This window comes from Drosophila teissieri, chromosome X (assembly GCF_016746235.2).
Source record: "Drosophila teissieri strain GT53w chromosome X, Prin_Dtei_1.1, whole genome shotgun sequence".
In the NCBI taxonomy this organism is placed as follows: domain Eukaryota; kingdom Metazoa; phylum Arthropoda; class Insecta; order Diptera; family Drosophilidae; genus Drosophila; species Drosophila teissieri.
In genome coordinates this window covers 3,490,969-3,511,028 of record NC_053034.1, presented here as the reverse complement: position 1 = coordinate 3,511,028, position 20,060 = coordinate 3,490,969, and the positions used below count along the sequence as shown (strand labels likewise).

General features: G+C 43.7%; 2 protein-coding genes across 7 annotated transcripts in view; one reads left to right on the top strand and one right to left on the bottom strand.

Moving 5' to 3' along the window:
* The window catches only part of LOC122624511 (neurobeachin), a 162,253-nt gene that overhangs the window by 89,184 nt on the left and 53,009 nt on the right, over positions 1–20,060 (top strand). The window lies entirely within an intron of this gene.
* LOC122624513 (trichohyalin) lies at positions 1,205–3,414 on the bottom strand. Its single transcript, XM_043804121.1, has 2 exons — positions 2,634–3,414; positions 1,205–2,550 (listed from the first exon to the last, which is right to left on the bottom strand). The coding sequence occupies exons 1-2, from the start codon at positions 3,225–3,227 to the stop codon at positions 1,402–1,404; spliced, it is 1,743 nt and encodes a 580-aa protein (XP_043660056.1). The 5' UTR covers positions 3,228–3,414; the 3' UTR covers positions 1,205–1,401.

Here is a 20,060-nt window from a genome sequence, read left to right as displayed (position 1 = left end):
CAAAGTATTTTATGTAGCTAGGTTTGCATAAATCTTTCCAATTTTACTTAAATTTTAAGGACTCTTGAGTGATTTTAATATACGCTATTACTTTGCCCTGAACTGTATATTTGCACTGAGAGCGCAGAAAAGTATGCTATGATTTTGGTTTTGTGTTCGACAGGCAGGATCTGGCAATTATATTGTGTGGTACATGTGTGGGTATGCGTGTGTGTGGGAGTATACGCGCGTGTGTGTGTGTGTGTATGTGTATATTTCCCATAAATGCTGCATCATGGCAAGTATTTAAGCCATTGAGAGGTATTTCTGCTAGCCGAGGAACCCATTCATCTCGGCCTTTTTGGTTTGCTGCTGGTTCATTCAAGGGCAATATTCTTCTGCATCATTAACCCGCTGCCTACCACCGCTATGAGGATGGATGACCCACAGCCATGCAGTCACGGTCAGCTTAACCCATTCGGCCACGAATGGTATCTTGTGAAAATTCACAAAATCGAATCAATAGTCGTTGGAGTGAAATTAATTTCGCTTTAAGCTAATTTAAGTGAAACAAATGCTCTCTACTTAAACTCAACTTAATTTACCCTAATCCTAGTGTGTCTGTGTGTGCGTGCCTCTGTGCGCGTTTTAACCCCCACTCATCTATCGTGGGTTAATTCCCAAAGACGTATTAGCCCGGCGAAATTTATCCAACTCAATTAATCTCAGCGTTCTGTTCTGTGACTTTACAGAATTGATAGCTTTGTGCGAGAAGGCGTGGCCTGGGGCGCCTCTTTTGTGATTTATACTCGATTCCTTTGCGTGCTTCGGTTAGTTTTTATCGTTATCTGTTGATTAAAATATACACAAATATTCAGTAAAAATGCCCGATCTCCCTGGTTCATAAACCAGTTAATAATTTATCTGAAATTAAAGAGTTTTACCGCAGCCCAACTGCCTTTCAATCCCATTTTATGATTACTTGTGTGGCTAATTATTTTTGCAGCTGCAATTGCGACAGGATAAAGTTGACTTTTAGTTGAACTGAATCCCGAAACGAGTGTGCATATTTAATGCATGTGAAGAGTGAGCGGAGCGATAGGAAAAACTTTGTTTGCTCTATCAGCTGCGGCTTAATGAGTGCCAGTCTATATATCTTTCTGTCTGCGGTCTGCAGTTTTAACTTGTTGAATTGACAGCAAACAAAAAGGCGGGGGAATGCACAGAAAAGTTGCCACCACAGGATGCTACACATATATACATATACATACATATATACGAGTATATGTGCTGCAAGTTTTAATTCCGCCGAGCTCAAAAAGTCATCATCTATGCCATTGTCAACTTGAGTTTGTGTGTGTGTCTATGTGTGTGTGTGTATGATTCTGTGTGTATATGGGCGGCATTAGCAAATGGATTTATCTAAGTGAATTCAGCGCCCAGCTTCTTTTTGTTGCCAGCATTGGCGACACGACCCTTCAGCGATCGCACCGCCAAATTGGGCAGACAGCCTCGCTTTTGTAGATCATCCAGCTTGACGGTGATCACCGTATCGATTTCCTTTTGGCGCTGCGCCTCAGCTGCCCTCTCCCGTTCGAAGGCCAAGTGCTCGTCCTCCAGCTCGCGGCGACGAGTCTTTTCCCGCTCCTCAATTTGGCACGAGACACTGGAGCGCAGGCAGGCCTTCTTGATGGCCTGCTCCTCGGCCTCGCGCTTCATTTGCTCCTCGTGCTTCTTGCGATACTCGATCATCTCCTTCAGTTCGCGTTCACGTTGCACGTAATAGCAGGCCTTCATCTGGCTTAGATGCTCCATTTGCTCCATATTGGCCCGCTTGAGTTCGGCAGCCATTTTGCGCTCCTTCTCGGCCGCCTTCCGTTCGTTTTCCCTGTACTTCCTTTCGAGGCGCTCGTGTTCCGCCAGGAAGTGCATCTCCTCGCGATTATCCTTGGCATCGAGTATCTTTTGGCCCACCGCAAAGAGGACATCCCGTTTGCGTTTCTCATCCGCCGCGATGGCCTCGCGTTCCGCCCTCTGTTGTTTCAATTGCTGCTCCTTGAGCTTTAGATACTCGTAGGCTCTGTTCTCATCCCTTTGATCCTGCTCGCACATCATCCGTACGAAATTGCGATGCAAATTGGTGTACTTATTGAGTTCATCCCTGTAGGCCAACTTGCGGCGGGATCGCATTTCACCCTCTGCCAATTCAGCTTTCTTATACTCATCGACGGCGGCACGCAAGTCTCGCGCCTCCAAACGCAGACGATCTTGGGCAAGGAATCGCAACTTTTCGCGGTCAGTGATTTGCTCACGCACAGCGTTACCAAATTGCCGGCGTCTTTCCTCTTCGGCCTGATCTTGCTGCTCGACCGTGCCCCATTTGGCATTGTTGTAGTCCCGATTCTTGCGGGCCATCTCCTCATCGTGATCGAGTTGGATGCGATTGAGGAGTTTTCTCTCCTGAATCTGTGCCGTCCACATGGCACTGCATTTGGCCTCGGAAATCGCACGCGTGGCGTCTTTCACTCGCACATCTGACTCGTACTTGGCATCCAGGGCGCGATGAAGAACCTACAATGAGGCGTTGATCGATTGTAATCTATTGTTTGTGGCATAAACATCGTATACTTTTGCGATTGTATCGCACCAACTACCTGCAACCGTTTGGCCTCCACTCGCCGCTCCTCATTAACATCCTCGTCGGCCTCGTCATCGTCCCTCTTCTGGGTTTCGCGTTCCTTTTCCCTGCGCTGCTCGTCGATGTCATGGAAATAATTGCGCATACGTTCCGCTTCGGCCGTGTGATACTGCTGCTCCTCCATCCGGCGATCCTGTTCCGCCCGACGCTCCTCGGTGGTCCGCGGCCTCGAGGCCTTCATGCGATCCAGCTCGCCCTGCGACAGCTCCGCATAGCCCTTGGACTCCCACGATTGCCCCTTGATGTGAAAGAACGTGGCCTTGGCGCCGTCGTATCGGCGAGCTCGTGGTGGCGCCTTGCCGCCACCCACCGTCGAACGTACCTTCTGTCCGGGTATGTTTTGTGGATTCGGTAGCTTTGTGCCTGGCGGCAGTGGTCGCCTCGCAGCCTTGGGCTTTACGGGCCTGTCCCTGCGCACCCCGCACATCGGCTCCTCATCGATGGTTGATAATGGTGGCGCTTCCAGATAAATCGGTTTCTTTAGTCGATCATAGCAGTCCGCGTGCAGTTTCATGGCAGCACGCGAGCGACATGGCATCACCATCGGCATCTTGGCGAATTCGATGTATGTATATCGATCGAGTTTGAAATTACTGATGGCCACGGGGAGGGGTGAAATCGCAATAGCAAATTTCTCCCTTAGCTGTTTGGTTTGTTTCTTTGTTCAGTTGTTGTCGTCTGTTTGTGTTATTGCTCGAAGGCTGTTGTTTTGTTTGCTTGTTTCGTTTGTATCGTTTGTTTATCCAATCGAATCTGGCAGGTTAAATCGCCGTGCTTTCAAAGCTTGCTGGGGATAGCCGAATTACAGGGTATTGGTTGGGAATGTGGGAGCACATGTGCATTTTTCTGTGCTTTAAATAATCATATATAGTAATTGCTTTAATAATTAGGTATACATTTAAGTATCCCAAAATTAAACATGCTCATGTACGCTGCTCCTACTTGTTAGCACCTGACCACTTGAGTGTCGTTTTTGTCGAGTGGCAGGTGAGAAGCAAAAAAAATAGAGGAAAATTGAAGGGAGCAGGAAAAACCAGTTGGGGGAAAAAGGGAAAGGCTACTGCTGCCGCTGCTGCAGCATTTACTTCCGCCTGCTTTGGCTGCATTCGAAGGCGTTGATGCTTGCATTTTGGAATAGCCCCGACCATTTGCATTCTTTGTATGTGCCACTCTCATATTCCGCCTGCCCCGCAGCCCCCACCTCCACCTCCACCTGCACTCCCTTCGACATGCAACCCCCAGGTAGGTGGCATGAAAATTTAATTACACGCCTCGCTGAAACGCTGTGCCTGAATATAGGGGTCGGTGTTTTTTTTTTCTCTCTTAATTTTTTGTTAAAACCTCGCCATTGCCTGTAGATTAGGCTGGTGGAAAAGGGATAATGGATAATGGGTAATGTAGTTCAACATGCAGGGCTATTATATCGCAGCTCCTTGAGAAGGGCTCGAAAATGATTTTTCTGGTTCAAGTTCTGTCAAATGTTGGTACATAACTACTTAACTAGCAGTGCCTTTTGTGCACTCGATACTGCCCAAGTTCAAGTTGAATCATGACGACCAATGCTGAGACAGAACCCGAAACCAACCATTGACTCCATCTCCAGCCTGTAGTGTTTGCCTTGTCTATTTGTGTGGCGGCTGTTGTCGGACGCACAAAGAGACATCTATTCCGATACCCGATACTCAATACTCAATACTCAATACTCGAGATGCCGATGAGGTGGTGTGTTGGCCGGCCGTGGGCCAAATGTTTGCCTCACTATGGACAACCAACAACAGCGACCACCTCTGACCGACCACATCGCCACTGGGTTCCAGCCGAAATGTACTCCTACTCCGCTTCGGCAGACATCAATACACCGATGTTTCCCACATCGAGCTGAGCAAGAAGTTTTTGCCATAAATATGAATTATTTTTTGGTGAGCAGCTAAAAATCATATTACGTACATATATGGGGGCAGCATCGCAGCGTTGCCTCCGCAAAACTTTTCTCTCACATTTCAATGGCAATAAAAGTGATTTAATAAGGCGCAAAGCAACACAACAAAAGGGGCAAAAGGGGGGCGGGCGAAAAAATTGGGGAAGGGCAGTGTGGGCATGTGGGCATGGCAGAAAAGCGAAATCAATTTGATTTGTCGCCATAGACGACGACGGTGGGCGGACGACCACGCCCATTGCGTGTGATTAAGTGCGCGTTTAATGTGCACGCCATGGCCATAAAACAAATTGTATGCAATCCTGCCACCGAAAGCTTTCGCAATTTACTCCTCACAACTCTGGAGAAGATTTACCAGGCTCCATCTGTGCGTGTCTGTGTGTGTGTGTGTGTGTGCAATGCTACTACCACCACTAATACCAACACTACTACTTCTACTAGAACAGCCTCCATGGGTTTATTCCTCTTTTCTCGCAATCCTTCTCCATTTCAGAGTTCCGTAACTGATTTTGACCCGTAGTCCGTTGGGGAGGCTAAAAACTTTTACAGCTCTCGCCTGTGCGAGCGCTTTGAAATGTAAATACGGCTCATTATTTCCAATGCCTTGCCATTCATTTGCAAAGTTTCCAGTTTGCCATGGCCCACACACGCACGCACAAACACACAGAGACACACACACAGACCAACATACACAGCAGCAGCAGGAGCAGAATTTTTAAATACATACTAGTGGACCTCTCACATGCGCACAGTCACCATGGGATAATTTCCGGTCCACTGAAAACGATTCCTTGGTCATTTAGTCAGGGAAGTTATATAAAATCCCGCTTTACTCACAACAACCCTTTTGAGGTGGGTTTTTTTTGCAGCTCTTGCAAGATATATAAACAACGATCACAGTCAAAAATTTGTTTGTAACCATCGGTTAACAGCAATATCTTTCATAATATGTGTATGTATGAATGGGCTGTACAAATAACGTGTGTCTGCGGCACACAATGTATTGAATTTAAATCAAATTTACTGGACTCTTGAACCCACTGTGCAGGATGGCAGGACTCTGTGGCCATCGGTTCACCTTTAATTAACTGTAATGCCATCAGGCAGAAGGACATCCGTTGGTCAACGTGTGTGTAATGCCTTTTTGCTTTTCCTTTGCCATTTGCCTTTTTCACTACCCGTTCACCACCGGCAGAAAATGTGTGTGTGCGAAAGGTTTATTATTTTCACTTAATTTTTGCTGGAATTTTTTTTTTGTTTACTTCAGGTTCCAGAACCTTTTGGCTCCGGCAATTCAATTTACGTGCCTCTAGGACGATCCTGCCCCAAATGGCAAATCATCACAGCTAGGCAGAAAAATAAGAAAGGCAGAAGGCATGGGAAACCTTTCGTAGAAAACGGGCGCCAAGAAGCGGAATGTGGAATCTTGTTTGTATAACCAGAGCTGCGGCAAAATGTTGTTCAAATTGACTTGGGGGTTCGAATGACTCGGCAGGTGGATCGCAGTGTCCTTTCTGGGTGGTAAATGGAGCGGGGTGGTGGGGAGAGTGGTGGGGAGTGGAGGAAAAGACAAACCATTCGGCTTTCTGCCAAAAAGGGACAAAGTCAGCGACAAAGGAATGTTTCGCCTGCTGCACAATGGCAAATAATTCATAACTGGGCTCAAAAGTTTGATTTAGCTGCAGTTAATACACTGGGCATTCCCCTCTTTCTCTCCCCCCTTCCCCTTCCCTTCCTCTATCTCTCCCCTATTTCTTTCTGTCTCCAGCTCCCCTCTGTGTTGCATGAGGGAAGCTACACATACATATATCTCAGGCCCCACTCGCTCATCCTGTTGGCCATACGTCGGTTTGCATAAATTTTATGGCCATGGCCAAAGAGGACTCGAAACGTAGGACTCCTGTTGACAGGCGGAATTCCCCCCGTTTTACAACTGCTCCTCCAGCAGATAAATTACGCTCCCAGCGCCCAGGATCCATGGAAGCGGAAGAGCCAACGGATGACGGCTGGCAAAGCCAATGCCAAAGCCAAAGCCAGAGCCAGAGCCAGAGTCAGAGCCAGAGCTGTGGGAAAAGCTGTAGGAGATGTGCTATGGCCAAAGTCAGAGGAACAAGAGGAACCAGAGCACCAAGACTGCTGTCCGACTGTCTGGCAGCTGTATGCTTATTTTTCTTCAACTGTAACTGCTGCCAGAGTTGGAAAACAAAACAAAAAATATGAAATATAAAGAAGGCAAGCGAACAGCTCACACATATGAGGCCTTTGGTCAGGCGACAAATGTTTCCACTTGATTTTCTTCGGTTCATATTACTGTCATAAACTGTGGTATTAAACCCACGAAGAAATTAATTAACTAAAATGACTATTCGCGCACTGGAAGTGTTAAGCCTATGGTTCTATGCAACGGAAAGCCATTTAACCTTTGGCTACATTAAAATGGTTGCCATAAATCTAGATTTTTATTGGTAACTACTACCTTAGATGTTGGCGAACAGCGTGCCAGAAATTTTTGTGGCTCGCCTGGAAAATGCGGCAAGACCCCCTGTCAACTTTTTGACTACGTCTCTGCGCGGCCCTCTGCCTGCTGCTTTCTGCAGAACCGAAGCCCCCTCCACAAAAGTGGCGTCTCTGTTCGCCTTGCTGTTGCTATTTTCTCAATGCCTGCGAAATGGCACACGGAAGCCGAGGCGTCTGCTATAAATTTTTAACAACCATTTAACTTGAATTTTATTAGTCCCCAGTCAGCGGTCAAAAGTTCGAGGGGTCGGTGGTGTAGCAGGGGGTGGCATGGGCTGGAGCAGATCTAATATGGCAGTTGGGGGCGTGACTGATGCTCCACATAGCTGTCATGTTGCCTTCTTGGAATATGCTCGTATATTTCGGTATACAAAGTGCCCAAATGCTGCCCACAAAGTCATCACAATGACATTTTGCATTTCGCAGTTCATTTCTACTTGTCTCATTCTGTTCATTTCTTGATGGTGTTTTCGTTTCCTACTTTCTGCTGGTTGTTGATAGTCCCCATAGACCCCCATAGACCCCCCGATGCTTTCTCACTCTCCTTCCCTCTCTCTCTCCCTCTTTCTCTCTCTGTCTCTGTCCTTATTTTGCTGTTCCCCCTATTCCGTCTTGGCTATAAATTTTATATGGAATGTAGTTGTGACTTGTGGGTCACTTGTTTTGCTGCAGCTTCAGTTCTTCGCCTGCCGTTGACCGATAACCATGTTATTCTCTTCTCCTCCAAAACAATTTTTTTTTTTTGTTTAATCTAGTTTGTTATTATTTACTCGTTGGCAAATAAAATTGCAAAGTTTCTGTGTGATTGGTTTTTTGTTTTTTGGTTTTTGTGGGATCTTGTTTTTCTTGAACATTCTCGAAATCAATGTTAAACCAAATTAACTTGCAGTTGAGTAAGATGTGCGCTACTGACAGACTAAGAAATACAATAAACACAACAAGAAAAACCAAACAACTCGAGTGCAATTAAACGACAAATGAAACATAACAAAACAACAAGAAATTAATCAATTAAAATACGCAAAAAAAGAAAAAAGGAAAAAACGAAATCAACGATTATACGGATAAACGATAAACAGCGTTCCGATAACTCCCGCCATGGACTCGCTGGAGCGTCTGATGCGAGCGGCTCCATTGCCACGAATGCTCACCAGTGGCGTTGTGGCCACAGCCGCTGCCGCCGCAGCCGCCGCCGCTGGCAAGGGCATGGTCAGTGTGGGTGGCGGTGGTGCAACAGCCCTAGCCGCCGGCGGCGGGCAACAGAGGGCGCTGGTCCATGCCTCGCTGGCGGCGGCGACAGTGGGCCGCAAGGGACGCCACCTAACGGGCACCTTCTGCCTAACCGGCGACACCATGGAGGGCATCATACAGTGTTTGGTATTTCTCAAAGCATTCTCGGTAAGTGGGAGTGGGAGTGGTAGTGGGCGTGGGAACGGAGGTGTATCAGTTTTACATAGTATAGTATACATATAACATACAAAAATTCCATGCCATTGAGTGTAGAGATCAAGGGAGAGAGACCAAAAATATACACACATCTACCATACACATACACCCACTTTTTCATCCCCATGGCACAAATTCAATTTAGTTTTCGGTTTGCGCTCGACTAAGTTTTTCCTTTTTCCTTACATTTTGTACGTTTTTTCCTTTTTTTTTTCTTTCTGTCTGTTTTTTGGGGCCTGCCATCAAAATGTGCAATAGGCTGTAAATAGGCAAATACATTTCGCAGAACCATGCCTGTGGCAAGCTGATTTTTGGATTTTATAACTACATTTTTGCCAGGCATGCAGAGGGGAGAACCTTTGACCTAGTTTACAGGCCCTTTTTAAACCGATAACCATAAGCCATCCCCCAGCCGCCAAAAAAAAAATGAAAAAAACATAAAAAGCACACATATGTGGGCGTGTGTAATAAAGATTTTCAGCTTGTCTACACAAATTTTTGACCCACTCACTAACACCTTTTCCTCTCTGCTTCCTCTACTTTCAGGTGAGTCCGTCCAAGCGATGATAATGAAGAGCAAATACCCAACAGATTTATGAATCCCAATTCAAATCCCAAAACAAAAATCAGGTATTCCAGGTATCTGGATAGTTTTTTTTGGTATTACTTGTCACGATGTGGGGCAGCATCAAACCGTAATATAGTATATACATATGTGACAAGTAACATTGAACATGAAACATTGAATTTTCAGCATTAAACTTGCAACATTAAATTTGCCACATTGAATTTGCAACATTGAATTAGCAACATTGAATATGCAACATTGAATATGCAACATTGAATGTGCAACAATGAATTTGCAACATTGAAACATAGGTAACATTCAACGCAAAACATTAAACATATCAAAAGTTATTTTGTATACATTGTAAATTACTCAATTTACATAATTTTACATAGTTAATGTAATGTAAACAAAAATTTCGTCCACCTATACTTCCAATTCCCAATCAGTTCTGACTCGATCCTCATGGGATAGCCGCTCTGACAGCTCATATAAATCAGTTGACCGGAAGTTATGATGTAACAGTAAAAGTAGTAGATTGTGTGTCTGTGTGTGTGATAGTGGTTCCAGAGGCCATGTGGGTATCCCGTCCTCATTCTGGATGCAGTGCATCATGGACCTGACTAGGTATGTTCCACACTTAGGAGGTAGTTTATTAAATTATATATTTATGTGCACGTGCGTCTTGATGCAGGCTACATATTTATTCTCAAAACATATTTCTTTAATAAATGTTAATATTTAAAGATTATAATAAAAATAAAGTTATTCATATATATAGATCTCTCCACCCTGTGATGTTAAGATACAATAATACGATGTACGGATTCTTCACTTAATAAATATTAAAAAAAAAGTACTTGTCGTGGGAAATGAGAAAGTCGGTTTTTATGGCCAGGGTCAATATTTAAATGTTTATTTAATACATTCCAATTAGTTCACTGGGCAAGTTAATAATGCTGAATATGCATTTCTGTTTCATGATGAATAGTTGTTTTTGCCAGACCTTAACTATTGCAAACGTGTCTTTTTGTTACTTGCTTGATTTATATCAGCGCTTGATTTCGATGGCCTGCGAATTCTCTTGAATTCTTTTGTTATTGTTGTTAACCGTAAGAAATTTTTTCAAGAAAAACATTAACAAAATGTATACAAAGCTCCAAATAGCAACCAACTTCCTGCTGATTTACGCATCTGCCTGAGCACGAAGGGCGTTCAATATGGCCACCAAATCGGAAATCTCCTGAGACAGTGTGGCTATCCAGAACACCAGAATATCAAGCTCATGTCCAAATCCGTTGGTAATGTTTTTCATCGCGTTTCCCAACGGCTTCCTTCTTCTCTGACTGCAAGTCATCTTCTTGGATTCTAATTTCCTTTCTGTTATTCTTGTTTCCCTTTTTAATTTATAATACGATGTGTACGATATGGTTGCTTGCTTCAAACTGAGTGATTTGAAAGAAATCACCATACTTATTATGAATGTACTGGCACCAAGCCTACTAGATCTATTTATCCTTCAGTAACTATTAAGCTCCAAAATTTGATCCCAGTAATCGTGGGCCAATAACTCAGTGGTCATAAACATGGCTGTAGTGCATGTGCTTGTAACTTGGCACTCTTAAATAAGCCTGCAAAGGTTTTTTTTTTGTAGGGTTTGTATATTGCCCTCTGGCCCGAAGCTTAATTGCAAGCCTGTCGTTATGAAGAGGAGATTCGGGACTGAGTGTCGGCCTGGAAATGCACTTAGCACCCAATCGGTTCCAGATATTCCTCCTCGTCAGGAGGACGGAAAGAGACAGGGATGCGGGAAAGAGAAAGAGACACAGCTAAAGCGACACAGACGTAGACCGACATCAAGCGCCTGCGGCAATTGCAGGCCCATTAAAACTGACACATTGCGATTGCTTTTCCCCTTTGCCCCTCGCCACTTCTTCTTTTTTTTTTTTGGCCAAGACTGAAGAATAAATAAAAAAAAAATGCTGGTAAAACCGAGAGAAACGTAGAAACACAGAAACGCCCAAAATGGGCGGCGACGGAGAAACAGTCACTTTGTTGCCATAAATACAATATTTAAAGTAGTCGCCTGGCGGTTACCCATTAAATAATGGCATTGCGGTTTTTGCTGCTAAGTAATGTAATTTCCTCGTTAATTGCAAAGTTGCGTTAATGCATTTCTCACATGGTTTGGGTGCTACTCTTTCTGGATTTTTCCTGTGCGACCATGCCCTATTTGAAATCGGCAAGAGACTTTTCGCGCATCGTTAATTTCTCCCCCAGGCCTCGCCTCAATAGCTCCGTCTCTTTCGGTTCGAGTATCTGCTGTCTCGTTCATGCAGCAGTCAGTCGTTCACTGATTCATTCACTCACTCGTTCACTCATTCATCTATTCATTCATTCATTCAGTTCGTCAGCCAGTCAGTCTTGTATTCAATCAGCCTTTGGGGCCTGCTGCCTATCGTTATAATGATGTTGCCGGGACTCAGCCTTGCCTTTTTGCTTTGACATCAACACCATCTACCAAAGTCGTGATTTACTTTTTACTCACACTCCTCCACCGCCGCCGCCGCCGCCTACTTTTCCAACCAGCTGTCATCCGCTTTTCTCTCTCTATCCCGCATTTTGGTTGTGCCTGTATGTGTGTGTGCGTTTGCGAATTTAAATGTTGCACAAATATGAAAAGCAATTTACATAATATCCTGCCAAGTGTAAAATGATTGTCAATTCTGTCTGCCAGTGAAGCAAAGCGAATCGAGGCAGCTGAGAGAAAACCACACCAGCCGTGGAAAATGGTGGCCTTAAATCGCTTTTACCAGTTCAATATTTCTTCGAGACGGAGTGATAAATAGGGTAATATCGATGGTCTAAAGGGAAATGCCATAAATAAGGAAATAGTCACAGGAAAATACTCCGATAAAGTACTGTTATAATTGGATTATTATATTGACTGTTAAAATGATCTAAGTTTACCGAAATTCATTCATGCTAAACACAAAAGACCAAACAAACTTTATAGCCATGAACTCAGAGTTCCTAAAGTACAGTATGCACTTAGCGACATAACGCGATATTTTTGCCCACTAAAAGTGGCTTGGTGGTGAACATAAAAAAAAAAGAGAGGAAAACTTGAGAGGTCTTCTTGTGGGCGTCATAATTATTGGGACACTCGAGATGGGAATTAATTACACAATTTGTGAGCGAATCGAAATAAGACGAAGACAAGGGCCGCCGCATTAATTAGCGTTCATCAATCATGTTTGACCGCAGCAACAGCAGTGGAGTCGGTGACGAAGGACACTCGAGCTATCAACGCACCCAGCACCCAGCAACCACCACCCAATGGCCATCAGGATCCTGGGGACATGCCTTCTTCTTCTGTCTGGTGCAAATATTGCGCAATTTGTCGTCATTATCCAGGATATTGAACTTCATAATGTGCGTCGACATCATCAATTCCAAAATGTTGACGTGGGTGGCACTGCAAAAATTGTGGGGGCTGGCCAAACGGCTGGGAAGTCGTTACTTGAAAGCCATCTTTAAAAGATGATGTCAATAAAAACAAAAATCACCGAACGTGGGTAATCGATTTATGTGAACCCTTACACATACACCTGCACATATGTGCCGATGGGAAATATTCAACTGTGTTTATGTGATTGCTCATAAGTCCAGTTTCTTGCTGATTTTGTTGAGGTTCAACGATCAAGCCAATTGCTGATGGCATCGTCTTAGAACTTTTGTCCGAAATTATCCATCTCTTATCAGCTGGATTTTCCCCAGCCACTCTGCCATGAATTTCCTCCATTTGAGCAGGTGAAACGCGAACGTGATGCTTGAGTCTATGCAAATTTGCGTGCACTCCGAATGCGGCAAACATGCACAAACACCAGCTGTGCCCGCCGTGCTCACCCCTGGTACACCACCTATTCACCCCTTACTAACCCCATGCCAATCCCATAGCAACCCCATAGCAACCCCATACCAAGCCCCCTACTGACCCCCATATCACCCATTCTGAGCTCTGTTCTAAACCTCCTATTGTCCCTATCCACTGACGGCTGTGCATCATCAGCAACCCAAACAGAATCGTTGAGGTGGCTTGTTCCACTCATGTTGGTGTTCTTGTTGTTGTTGTTTGCTTTTGAGGCCTTTCAAGCACTTGCTTATTATGCAGTCACGTGTGTGTGTATGGCGTGGTGTGCATGCCTATGTGCATCTGGATATGGGTGTGCGTGTGTGTTTGTTGCCAGCGGCACAATTTGAACAATAAGTTGGCCCGACTGTTGAAGCATTCTGTCTGCCACTCAGCCGTCTGCATTTCAAAACTTAAACAGTTTATTAAGCACAAACTAAAACCATAAAACAAATACGCAGACACAATGCACTGAAGAAAAGATTGAGAGCATTGTAAAGTCAAAAAACATACATATATCCGGAGTATATATTCATATATTTTCTGTATCGCCCAACCGTATCTTTAATTTCTCGGTATTTCTCGGCGACAGGAAATGACCTGAGTTCTAAAGTAAATGTGAAATTGAAAACCATTTAAGGCCATCGTTAAAATTTGCCATTTCGTTTTAAGGCGCAAGTCATCGTCAGCCTGCTAAACGTGATTGTTTTTACCAAAATGTACTTTTATACTGAGGTACTGCAAGCAACGAGAGTATCAAATAGTTGGGAGGATCGTTTCGATTCACGAGGCAAATGCCTTTTCGCGCATTTCGGGACTTGAAATTCATTGTCTGTCTGGAAAGTGTTGTCAAGAATCTGGCAATTTTGCTTGTGTGTGTGTGTGAAGCCAAGAGAAAGAGTTGGATATAGTTCAGAAGAGAGAGAGAGAGAGAGATAGTGATGGGACGAGAGAGAGGGCAGGTGCATATGGCCCATCATCTATCTAAATGGATATCGCGCCCCTTCTTGCGCCATCTATCTAGTTATCTATCTGTAGCCATCTCTTTTTGGCCCCTTGGCTCGTCTTCTTCTTGTGGCTGCTGGCTGTTTGGTGGCATCTCTTTCTGCCCCGGTGTATTGTTGCACGTACATGTCGTCGACTTTGTCTTTCGAAATAAAACTTCACTAAAAAATGAGCATGGCATGGCGTTGAGCATTTAAACTAGCTACAAAAACACCAGCAACACCTCCCCTTTTTGCAACATCACGCCCCTTCGCCGCCTCTTTTTTACCTACGTGATTCGCATGCAGAAAATGGACACGTGTGTTGGTGTATTTTCTATTTTTTTTATTTTGTCTTTTTCGGTGTGTGTGTGTGTGTGTGTGATGGGAGGAGGGGGGGTGTGTAAAGGAGGGCTGCCAAGACAAAATGCGGCTAATGTTCCTCTTCTATATTTGCGTTTTTTTCTGCGGCCTTAGATTTACAATACAGCGTACACGCGCATACACACATAGTTATATTATGCAATTCTTTGTTGTGCTTTTTATGGCACTTTGGCCCTGAAAGAGCTTAAACCAAAAAGAAGGAGGGCGGGGGGTAAAAAATAAATAAAAAGAAAAGCCAACGCTTAAAAGTGTGCTACAATTTTTGTTCAACCACTTAAATGGGGTGGTGGATAAAAGTGTAGAAAATACATAGAGAGAAGGGAAAAAAGAGAGTAGTTAAACAGGGAAACTTATTTCGTTGCTGTCGCTAATTTGGCTCAGAATCAGCCGCAGCAACATCTAGCGCATAATAATTGCCTACTCGCACAAGACTCGCTAATTGGCAGCAATTTTGCCGGCTTCCACGTTTTCGGTGGTTCAACGTTGGTTCGGTGGCTCGGTTGCTCGGTGGCTCGTTTGGTAACTCGGTGGGTGGTGCTGCGGCATTAGCGGCTGAGAGCTGGATTTTCGGTTCGCAGCAATTAGAAAAACTTCCACCAGCGGCCCAGAAATGTTTGCCTTTGCCAGCGGCAAACTGAAATACTTGGCTTATGATTATGGTGCTGGGTTACGGTTTTCGGATAGATGGCGAAATTACTTACTTATTGAAACCTTAAGGGAAGTTAAGATACTCAAATGCAAAGCTGCCTTCAGCTGGGCATTGTAATAGAATAGGAGTGCTAAACAAGTGTGGCAAACCCAAAGTAAATTGGAACACACATGTAGTTTGTCCCAGTTTCTCCCCTTACTTTTGACATTTATGTTGGGTGGAGTCGTTTTGGAGCCCAGTGCACGGGCACAGCCAGAAACTTATGCCAATTCATTAATTAGTCTACCACTTGCCACGGAAAAGCAGCGACAGCTTGACAAACTTTAACCCAGTGTGTGATATGTTGCCCCTTCCTCCCCTTCTTGATTGCAGGATGAAGGATGAGAAATGTTGGTTGATATTTACGATTCACGATATCAACCACCAATCATAGAAAAGCTTTTAAAATTAGGAGCATAGTAACATCAATCAGTAGTAGTTTATAATGGTAAACAATTCACGTAGCTGCTCATCAACTTTGCCTTTTATCGAGTAATAGAGTGCGCACAATTCTCGCAGTGTAGTCGCACATGTTCCGTTTCCCTCTCCTTGTGCAAATTTCGTCATGAAGTGTGTAACTCGATATGACCTTCTACTTAATAAAGGCTCTTCATATTGCCGCACTGGACATGAGTCCTTATTGTTGCTGCCATGCTGTTGGTGTTGATGTGGCTGCTGTGCTGCTTCTGCTGCTGCTGCTGCTGTTGTGTTTGCCATCGCATATATTCCATATTCAATGCGCGTGGCCATCGCCTGATCCCAGGACCCAGGACATAGGACATAGGACACATAGCCCACCCAGCTTCGCTCCGCTCTGCTCTGTTCATCGCCTCAAGTTGGTTCAGCTTATTTGATTAGTTCGTGTGTGTGAGCCAGTGAGTATGTGTGTGTGGAGGCCATTGTCCGAGTATTGGTGTTGGCACGGCCGATAAAGTTTCAGCAGCTGCAAATATGGCAAACAATTTCACAAAGTGGCCAATGGCAAAAGTTTGCCACTGCCACTGTTACTGCCAATCGTCTTATTAGCTAATCGTTGACTTCGTGCAGCATTCTCTTTCTTATTTAGTTTCATTCTCCCTTCTTTCTTTTCTCATTTGGCACCTAATTAGTTGACTTGTCCAAGCAACTGACCAACTGAAGGGGGTGAGAGAAATCCGATGAATTGCCTTAAATTCGCCCCTTGGTTGCCTTTAATTCATTGTATTCAATTAAGAATTTGTAATCCTATTTAAGGTGCTAGCTTTTGGGCTTTTTTGGGCTTATTAAAACGCTCGGTTTAGTTTATTCAGTTTATTCAATTGTGGGGCAAGGTGTCCAACAAATTGATAGCTTATGATTTACATATAACTCAAAGTAGAGTCAGGCTACTCGGCCACCTTGTCATGCTTTGAAAAGGCATCAGCTTCTGATGTTTTCTTTAATCTGATATTTAGATACTCCTTTCGTCGCAGGAGCTTTGTCTCATTTTTAACCCCACCCAATGGAGTGACGTTATCGGGGCAATACCATCTCCATCTTGTGTGCTGGAGCCTTTTGGGCTTTGTGGGTCTAAAGGGATGTGCCCTTATCTATGGCAAAACATCGCAGACTCGTTCACTTGCAACTTTTGTACAAGCCTTGGATTTTTTTTTTTTTGCTAAGGATATTCTCCTTTGGCTTTTCATTAAAAAGTCTACGCCTATCGGAGCGTGTAGATCTTTTAACTACGACTAGTCGCTCGCTTTCTATTTTCCCAGACTCCCTTTACTGGGTTTCACCTTTTGTCTGAAGGAGAGCATAAAATTGTCGAGTTGTGCAGAAAATTTTATTGCTGAAAGGTGCTAAAATGAAAAGTGCTGATGCCAAATGCTGATGGCATTTTCTAGGCTGGGTGTTTGTTTTCCTATCCTCCCTCCTATCTCTTACACATTTGCTTCTTCTGGTTTTTTTTTTTTGCGCACCAAGACTTCCGCATTTCTTTGGCTGATAAACTCAAGTTGGCACCTTTTCTTTAATTATTTAAATTAAAAATTGCCCCAGCCAGCGGAGGGAGCAACATGAAGTGTCGACTGGAGCCACTTGGCACAGTTTTCAATCTCTAGCCACAACGAAACTGGCGCGTTTAATTAAGCAAAGTGGCCACCTCTTTAGCCCCCATCTCCCATTTTCGCTGCGGCTTTTTGGCTTTCAAGAGTTTGTCTCCTCGCCCCGCCCGCCCTTCCCTTTTCTTTCCTCTCTCTCTCTCTCTCTTTCTTCCCTCTTTTGGACAGAAACTGAAGCTGAAGCTAAGCTTCCTTGCTAATTTTGTCTAATTTTGCAAAAAGCAAAAAGCCAAAGAGAGGCCGTTGGCTTTTCGGCTGAAAGGCGTACTTCCCTGTCTCTCATTTTATATGGTTTTTTTTTTATATTTTTATTTTTATATTCTTTCTGCATCCGTGAAAGTATTCCGTTTCCTTTGTCTTTTACCTGTGCCAAAACGAAGTGGCAGCCGCCATAAAGCCCCGCCACTCCAATTGCAGCAAGGAAGTTGCAAAGTGCTTCCCTATGCAGACACGCCCACATTTCTCCGCCCATCAGCATTTTGCCCGGCTGTTTGTGCATTCCCGGAATTTCACCGAGAGAATGGGCGAGCCAAAAAGGATGGGCCTCTATATCTTTGAGGCACTTAAAACCAAATATACCGTCTGTGGGAAAACCTAAAGTTGCAACTTTACTTAAAATATCCTATCTAACTTTGGCTAAAATATGAACGGGCTTTAGCTATTGAATAAAACTTTCCTTAAGCAAATCGAACTAAAACCAAACAGTGCTGTGCTGAATTGCAACAGAAATCATCAATAATCCACCATGGCCGCTCGCTAGATTAATATCCTGTCATCTAATTTGTTCCAATCCAGAGTCCTGTCTAGCATCCGATTCCAGCTGCCATCTTGGACAAAGTTGCTTTCCTGATGAATTGCGGTCGAAACGAACATCGCCATCAGCAGACAAATGCATTCGTGGCGAAAAGCCACCGTTGAATCCTTTGCCTTTGCCCTTGCTGCTCTTCCATTACTTTTATTATTTCTCGCTGTGCTCGGTGCAGAAGATTTCTTAATTTTTCATTTTGTTGTGCAAGTAATGTGTGTGTGCTTTTCTATCGCTCTGTCTTTATTTTTCGCCGACTTTTCGTTGGCTTTTTGTGCAGATTGAAAAGCGCAGTCAAGCAGTACTTATCCACCTAGCCGCACCATTTTCAAATTGAACTTTGCGGCGGAGGAGGAGCCGTCCTATATACTCGTACAAGTATTTCTGTAGGTGTGTACATACAAAATATAAGTGGAATTTTCGCTATTATCCTGAAGTCTGACTAGACAGCAATCAAGACAAGTGCAGGTGCGCTCATCTCGTCCTGGAAAACGAATACTTCCAACCACCATTCACGTTCTTTTTTCTTAAATCATATTTTACGCTCAATTATTGACGTTCAAAGTCGAGGATGTCGCAGACAATGACAAACTAATGGCCGCGTTCTTTTTTTTCGGTTTTTTTTTTTTTTGAGGGATTGAGGGTTGCGAGGCGGAAAGTCCCGACAGTCAAGTCAATGTCAAAGGACAAGGAGAGGACTGTCATTTGGCACTTAATAACTCAGCGTTGCTAGCTGTTCGCTTCTTTTCCCCAGGCTCAAATGACAATTTGTAAAGCTTTCAATGGAGCGGCGCCTATAAAATATCTACGTGATGACTATAATGTGCCACCAGTATGGTAAAAGCAGTAGGGCAGCAAAGCAGTAGAACAGCAATAAGGGTGTTTTCCTTTTCATCGCAAAGGTTGGGGTCTAAAATTGTCGAAGGTGCCTTGCCAGTAATCAATCACTCAATCAATCAGCAAATAATATGCAATGCAATTTCTCGTCTCTAGAAAATGTTTGCCGGGCGGGGAAAAACTTCCGCCAAAAGGAAGCTCATTGTGGCTAATGGTGGATCGTGGATGTTCCTTTGGTTGCTTCGATGTATCTGGGGTGGTTGGCTGGCTGATTGGGCCTGGTTTGGCCTGGTTTGGCAGCCAATCAACTGGGAAGGTAATAATTGTAAGCCTCGAAATCAATGTCAAGAAGGCCAAATCACATTCAAAAGATGAAAAGGCAGTGCACACACACACACCGAGCGTTTCTAATTTGCCAAATGTACTCTTGCTATGTCCAATTTTATTTTTAATTTTTCTTAACAAGATACTCGGAATTATCAAATTTAACATTTCAAATTTAAATCATTTTTCGAAGATGATTAACTACATGCGGCGACTCGGTTCCCACCCCAACACCCTGGCGAGAAGGCTTATCTATCCCCCGCGAAAAAGAAGGCTGAAAAGATTCCACCCACATGATCTCCCATCGAGATTATTATAAATATTTTTTCTTTTTCTTTTTTGAGGAAAACAAATCAATTAAATATTGTTAGAGTAGCTTAATTTGTAAAGTAATGTATATATTGCCTATGCCTATGCTGTAGAAATTTATGTAAAACCTGGTAAAGCTGCCACATAGGTAGCAGTAAACTTGTTTAATTCCAATTAATAAAATTTACAAACAAAAAAAAAAAAAAAAAAAGAAGATGATTAACTAAGACCCACAAAGCAAGTTTAAGTTTTTGTTTAATTCTATTTGTTTTTCATGAAATAAATTTCGCTGTGACCAAGCAGCTTTTGTGGCGCCAAACTTCGATGATTAACTTTTTCGATTAACTGAAAACGCACACAGGCAAAGAACAGGCACACACACACATACATGCGCTGCAAAGTATGCAACGGAAAATAGGAAAAATAAGCAAGCAAACAAACAAACAAACAACAAGAACAACCAGCAGCAGGGGCAAACTGAAAACTTTTCATGGTGATAAACAATTTTCAGCGTTTTCTGTGCTCAGTCAACTTCCCAAATCTACCCAGTGTTTATACACATATATATGTGCGTATTTTTATGGCATAAATT